This window comes from Nasonia vitripennis, chromosome 5 (assembly GCF_009193385.2).
Source record: "Nasonia vitripennis strain AsymCx chromosome 5, Nvit_psr_1.1, whole genome shotgun sequence".
NCBI classification, from domain to species: domain Eukaryota; kingdom Metazoa; phylum Arthropoda; class Insecta; order Hymenoptera; family Pteromalidae; genus Nasonia; species Nasonia vitripennis.
The window spans coordinates 2,535,374-2,541,394 of NC_045761.1; the positions used below are offsets into that span (position 1 = coordinate 2,535,374).

At 42.3% G+C, this 6,021-nt stretch overlaps 2 protein-coding genes across 5 annotated transcripts; one reads left to right on the plus strand and one right to left on the minus strand.

Annotated features, from left to right (window-relative positions):
• Nucleotides 1-1,725, plus strand: LOC103315334 (60S ribosomal protein L18). The gene is made up of 4 exons (XM_008203692.2): nucleotides 1-136; nucleotides 276-362; nucleotides 857-1,063; nucleotides 1,384-1,725. The coding sequence occupies exons 1-4, from the start codon at nucleotides 134-136 to the stop codon at nucleotides 1,651-1,653; spliced, it is 567 nt and encodes a 188-aa protein (XP_008201914.1). The 5' UTR covers nucleotides 1-133; the 3' UTR covers nucleotides 1,654-1,725.
• LOC100678333 lies at nucleotides 1,513-5,176 on the minus strand. 4 transcript variants are annotated; one of them, XM_016986883.3, is made up of 12 exons: nucleotides 4,796-5,176; nucleotides 4,691-4,714; nucleotides 4,376-4,489; nucleotides 3,752-3,872; nucleotides 3,552-3,655; nucleotides 3,403-3,474; nucleotides 3,239-3,339; nucleotides 3,063-3,166; nucleotides 2,739-2,980; nucleotides 2,323-2,673; nucleotides 2,051-2,250; nucleotides 1,513-1,991 (listed from the first exon to the last, which is right to left on the minus strand). In XM_016986883.3, the coding sequence occupies exons 3-12, from the start codon at nucleotides 4,415-4,417 to the stop codon at nucleotides 1,787-1,789; spliced, it is 1,542 nt and encodes a 513-aa protein (XP_016842372.1). In that variant the 5' UTR covers nucleotides 4,418-4,489; nucleotides 4,691-4,714; nucleotides 4,796-5,176; the 3' UTR covers nucleotides 1,513-1,786. The 4 variants fall into 4 exon arrangements, with proteins under 4 accessions (XP_016842372.1, XP_032456476.1, XP_016842371.1 ...); XM_032600585.1 differs by having other exon boundaries at nucleotides 4,629-4,719; XM_016986882.3 differs by lacking the exon at nucleotides 4,691-4,714.
• Nucleotides 5,177-6,021: the final 845 nt, after the last annotated feature.

Genomic DNA, 6,021 nt, shown 5'->3' on the forward strand with positions numbered 1-6,021 from the left:
GTAGTTTCACGCATGCGCTTCGGGACCTGGTCCAGCAGCAGCGCTCTCTTGATTTCCGTTTTCCGGAGCTGCGCGATCGGGCCGCTAGCCGCTTGCGTGAACGTGGCCGTCGTTTCTTTTCCTACTCGTCAAAATGGTGAGCAGTGCCGAGTCGTCATATGCGCTCGCAAAATCCGCGATAATCTTGATTTTTGAGTTCCATCCGCGATTATTGACATGATTTTGAGTAAGTGCAAGATGTGCCCTAACGTTGACGATGGTTATTTTGATTTTAGGGTATCGACATTAACCACAAACACGACCGAAAAGTGCGGCGAACGGAGCCCAAGTCGCAGGATGTGTACCTACGACTTCTGGTGAAGGTATGTTGACTGATTGTTTGTCAGTTTTATTCATATGGTTTATCGAGTTTTCGGGCAGACAAAGGCTTACTCCGTTGGGTGGGTGGTTTGCTGCAAATACAATTTTCGTGGGGCGCGAGCAGACTTTTTTTTTCATTGTTGACTTTTGATAGGTTAGTTTGAACATGTTGTCTTGACTCACGTGAGCAACTTTTTGTTTATAAATTGGAGTACCATTTGCAAATTGATTGTGTTTACTCGAATCCAATTGTAATTGCAACTTGAATTAAAAATTTTCATTTCGGAGTTATGCGAACCGCACTCTGTGTCTGAGACTACTCATGCTCTGATCCAATTTGAACGTTCGCTAGAGTAGGTACAGCCTTCCTATTCAATCTTTCTGTTTTATTATAAGAAAGATCGTTATATTGGCTGTGACAGAGCAATAAAAATACTAGCACTCATGACTATTTTTCAAGAATAAAAAGAATTAACGCGATCATGTTGCTCCACAGTTGTACAGATTCTTGGCAAGGAGGACCAACTCTAAATTCAACAAAATCATCCTTAAGAGGTTGTTTATGAGCAGAATCCACCGCCCACCAATTTCCCTGGCCCGTGTGACCAGGTTCATGAAGAAGCCAGGCCGTGAAAACTGCATTGCCGTCATTGTTGGCACAGTTACTGATGATGCCAGAATCTTTGAGGTTCCCAAACTGACTGTAAGTGTTTCTCTACCATAAAAAATCAATATCTCAGTATTTCTCAATAGTAATGACCGAATTGTTGGTTTGTTTGCCTTGAATATAATTGATTGTTAAACATCTGCAAACTGCACTCTGTGTCTGGGCCAATCAATGCCCTTATTCAATTTAAACGTTTGCTAGAATAAATTCAGTCTTCCTATTCAGTCTTTCTGTCATATAAGAAAGGTCGTTATATTGACTGATACAGTTCATTAATAAAAAGTCATCTTTATTCAAATTTTTACAATTTTTTTTTCCACGCCTTCAAAACTAAACCGCTTGATCTTTCTCTACAGGTTTGCGCTCTCCGCGTCACCGAGAAGGCGCGTGGCCGCATCCTGAAAGCCGGCGGAGAGATCATTACCTTCGACCAGCTGGCCCTGAAATCGCCCACTGGCCGCAAGACCGTGCTCATCCAAGGACCACGCAAGGGCCGTGAAGCCGTCAAACACTTCGGACCAGCTCCGGGTGTACCGCACTCTCACACCAAGCCGCTCGTACGTTCCAAGGGACGTAAGTTCGAGAGGGCACGAGGTCGCAGGCGCAGCTGCGGTTACAAGAAGTAAACCGTTTTTACCATAAAGAGCGCGTTGTAAGTGAGAGTTGTGGAAAATAAAATTCGGTATTTACATAAGCTACTGGACTGTATTGTTATTCACGCGTTTAAGAAAAGAAGAGACTGTTGTATTTACGGTTTGATTAAGCGGCCATCGTCTCCTCTACGACCTTGTCCTCCTCGTCCGATTGGGTCTCCTCTACCGTAGTCGACTTGCGCGGGAAGTACTGCTTAGCCTCCTCGATGGCCTTCTCCGGACTCTCGCTCACGTGGTACGGGCCTATGCCCGCGAACGATAGGAATGCCTCGGAGCCGACTTTCTTGACGACGCAGACGAATACCTCGTAGCTGTAATGTCAAAACGTTAATTTTTGCTCTTATATCTCGCGAATGGGATTTTGCGGTACCTGGATTTTTCTTTGACTTCGTTTTCGAATTCTTCTATACTCGAGGCTATCAACTTGGCGTCGGGTAGTCGATCCCTCTCGAAGACTCCGAAATGAACCACTTCGTTGCTGTACATTTCCAGAACCACCTGCAGCTCCTTCCTCCTCGTACTGTCGTACTTGAACATTATCGTGGGAACGTTGCTATCCAAATCCTCGTACTGAAAAACGATTAGATTTAATGCACAGCTACGTTCGCCGATTTCTCAAATAAATCGAAGTTTCTGTATTACCGGGTAGGTAGTCTCGACATATTTCGCGAATATGACACGGAAGGTCATAGCCTTGTTCCTGGAGTTCAGTGGTACCCAGACTGTCGTGAGGCACAGCAGCATCTCCGGAGAAGACGCTATGCTCACGGTGTCTTTGATGAATTCTCGCAGCGGAGGCAAGTTCCTTTGCACGAAGCAGCCCTCCAGCAGAGCTTCAGGTGTCTCGGGTACTCGAGGCTCTCCGAACAGTATGTTGAAGAGTAGGTTGTCGATGTCAGCTTCGGGAATCTTATCCACGACCTTCAGCCGTAAGCAGAGACACTTGCCTTCGGTCAGAAGGCGTTTGGTCTCTTCGCTCAGAACGTACTCGCACTGCGCGGATCGTTAAATTTTCAATTAGATTATCCTTTGTTGTTAAATCTTGACTCTCTTCTTACCTCTTTCTGCATTTCCGCGAGGATATCGGCGTCCAACTGCTTCTTCAATTCTTGCTCGATCGTGAAGTTCTCGGGCAGCAGTTGTTCGACGAGCTCGATGTATGGTGGACTAGATTTCTTGTCTCTTTTATTTCCTTCCTCGTCTTTGAAGATCCAGGGAAATAGGATGATGAAGGTCTCCCGACTCAGCGAATTCACGAGGTGTCCAAGTTCCGCTTCGTATTTCTCCTTCGCTTCGGCCTCTGTAATATCGTTTGATTTTCTTTTTTTTTTTTAGTCTGTCTGTGAAATCGCGGTGAAAATGATCGTCGTAGCAAACGAGACCTATTCGGGCGATTCTAGCGGCTTCTTTGGCTTGCATTGCTGCCTCGATCGCTTTCATTCTCTCGGCTTCCTTTGGACTTGTGTCGGACACCGACATCGAGAACCTGAGCGCAAGATCGTCTCTTATTATTCTGGAAACGCGATGAATTGAAAAAGAAACTAGATAGAAAACAGACTCTGGAGTTTCGCCAGTCTGGAGTCTCTTCAATTCTCTCGTCAGGTGATCCAAGAGCTCAGGGCAGTTTGCTCCGAAAATTAGATTAACCATTTTTCCATCCTGATAAAAATTATATAAAACTAAATTGGTTATCGTCGAGCCACGCGAAGAGCCTCAACTTACACGGATGAACATCCACGTGGGTTCGCTCTTGCCCCGGAATCGAGCTAACGACGCTATGTGGTCGCACCTGGCCTATATGTTCAAAACTGTGTTCTCAACAAAAATATGCTCTACTTTTCTTTTCAATTTCAAACCAGTGTATACGTTACCGTAGCGTAGCTCAGATTGTCACCTCCGATTTCCATCTTCACCTTCTTCAGAATGCTGACCATACCGGTGCAGGGTCCGCTCCACTCGGAGTAGACATCCGCGACTGATTCGCATAGGTACACCAAAGTCGTTATAGTTTGTTTTTATTTTTCCAAGAGTGAATTCTACATAAATATACGATGGTAAATCGAGTGCATACGGACTAATCCTTTTCGCTCCAGGATCTTGGCCCATTCCTCGTCCGTCGTCACCTCGGTTTGGAGCGCGGCTGGCGCGTTCTTTTTCGTCATCTTTCGTCCCTTGTCACCGCGCAAACCTCCCTTTGGAACAAACGCGATGGAAATAAGTGAAAAAAGCTTTGCTCGTCGATCGAATTGCCATAAATAAAAAGTTTGGGTAAATTAAATTTCAAATCGAACTCATAAGGAAACGTCACCCTTTTTCGTGCCAACATCTTGATCGTCCTCTAATTGTCAAGCTCCTCTGCTCAGAATTCAAGTGAGATAAAAGGTAAGTACACGACAACCCCCCCCCCCCATACACTATAAAGTAGAGTGGAGAACCAGATCCGTCGAGAATTGGAGGAAAACTGCGGCTCTTTGTGCGCACCCTCGACATATTAATGAAATAAAAAGCGAAGCAGGGAAAAAAAGGTCGCAAAATCGGCAGAGGGTGGGAGTATAAGGCAAAGAGCACCGGAGCATGAGGACACGTAGTCCCTGCGAGCACGCAAAGTATAGCGGGTATTATAAGCTAGCCAATTTTAGATACTATATATATACATATACCATAACGTATAGGAGATAATAATTATTGTTATTACCGACTCGGCAGCTCCGCCGGTTTCCCCGGAGTTTTCGTGCATGTCTCCGTCTCGACGGCGGCGCAGTCGTTGCCGTTGGAAAAGTTTATTGCACCGTTAAAAAAATTTCGCCTCCTAAATGGGGAAAAGAAAGAAAGAGACAGCGAAATTTACGTGATCGAGCGTTTTAAAAGCGCATGTAAGAAAGAAACGAAGGGGGGGATGCTTTGCGTGCTGGAAGTGTCGTGTCCCGGGCAAATTTTTTTTTTATTACATCAGCTGAGAGCTATACATGTTGCGTGCATCGTAAAAAAGAAATTCTCCCTTGGTGCTCACCGGTGTCACTTGACCAATTTCTACCTGCTCTTTATTCGTTTGCTTTATTATCCGGCTATATATATATAGGATGCTTTTTTTCCTTCTACGATTATATATACGTACTATATTGCGAACCCCTGCGGTGCACTACTGTAGACAGACGATTTAATTGGTATCGATGCTCTTGAGCTAATTTCATTCTAGAGTTTGAATATAAGCTTTCGTGCCTTTTCACGTTCTTGCTTCTTAGGAGTTGTGCTGAACTTATTCTTTTTTTGTCGTGATACTTTTTTTTTTATCGATTCACAAAATCAAAACATAAGGAAGGTCTGCGTTTTGAGCGCGGACGAAGTATGGAATTGCGAAACATCTTGGGGTGGTGATTGTTAAAAATTTAACAAAGTTGAACGTTTGAAACGGCGTGATTTCTTCATGTTTTGATTTTGAGACTTATTGAACTGATGAACGTGCCCGACAACACGTTCACAGTGAAGTTTGTTAACGATATTGATTTGTTTTTTTTTATAACACTACTTGTTAAATTCCACAATCCTGTGAGAAGTAAAAAAATTATCATCTAATGATATGACTAAAAAAGGTGCAGTTTCCTTATAAATTTGATAAGTAATTTAGAAACATTTACTTGTGCAGAAAAGAAGTGATAAGTCTAATATTGTCGTCCTCCATTGGTCATTAGTAGGTATTCGTGAATTCTAAGTGTTATCACAATTCGATACTAGATACTAATATTAGTTTTTGTAATAGAATGGAATCGCTAGTAGTATTCTATTAATGAAGAAATCTGATTGAGATTTGGTGAAAAGATTGTAATTGTTAATTAGATTTTAGTCTAAAAATGTGTATACTAAAAGTGTCAATAGTATAGAAACTAGTTAATCCTCTTTAAATCCTACAAAGAATTAAAATTAATTATTGATAGCGCTGAGAATTCGTGTTTATATCTATGTAATTATAAATTATGGCAATCTATAAGTTTTCTAAAGTTCTAATTTCATTAAGTTTAAAAATGAATAATAATAAATTGGCCATTTAAGTACGTACTTAAATAAAACCAGAATGGTAGGTCCCACAATACTATTACGCAACGTTGTTTTTTACAATCACTAATATATCGCGGATGTTCGATGCAGTACATCGTTGCCTAGGCAATCCCCTAACACTGATTTAGTATAGTGCCTATCTATGCTTTCTAGACAGAATATTTCTTTATCGACTCCTTCGATAATGATAGAAAAAAGAACAAAACCATTATGCAAATAAGCGTAGCAATAAATTAACGAAAGTAAAAAATGAAAGCGTAAAAAAGGTATGGTTTGAACAAACTCTCG

Bases quoted from the DNA above. Each gene is read 5' to 3' on its own strand.
- LOC103315334 (XM_008203692.2), top strand. The intron at 363-856 runs GTATGTTGACTG...GTTGCTCCACAG, and splicing joins ACCTACGACTTCTGGTGAAG to TTGTACAGATTCTTGGCAAG. The intron at 1,064-1,383 runs GTAAGTGTTTCT...CTTTCTCTACAG, and splicing joins TTGAGGTTCCCAAACTGACT to GTTTGCGCTCTCCGCGTCAC.
- LOC100678333 (XM_016986882.3), bottom strand. From the start codon at position 4,417: ATGCACGAAAACTCCGGGGAAACCGGCGGAGCTGCCGAGTCG. The intron at 3,167-3,238 runs GTCTGTTTTCTA...TCTTGCGCTCAG, and splicing joins CAGACTGGCGAAACTCCAGA to GTTCTCGATGTCGGTGTCCG. The intron at 1,992-2,050 runs GTACCGCAAAAT...TTGACATTACAG, and splicing joins GAAGTCAAAGAAAAATCCAG to CTACGAGGTATTCGTCTGCG.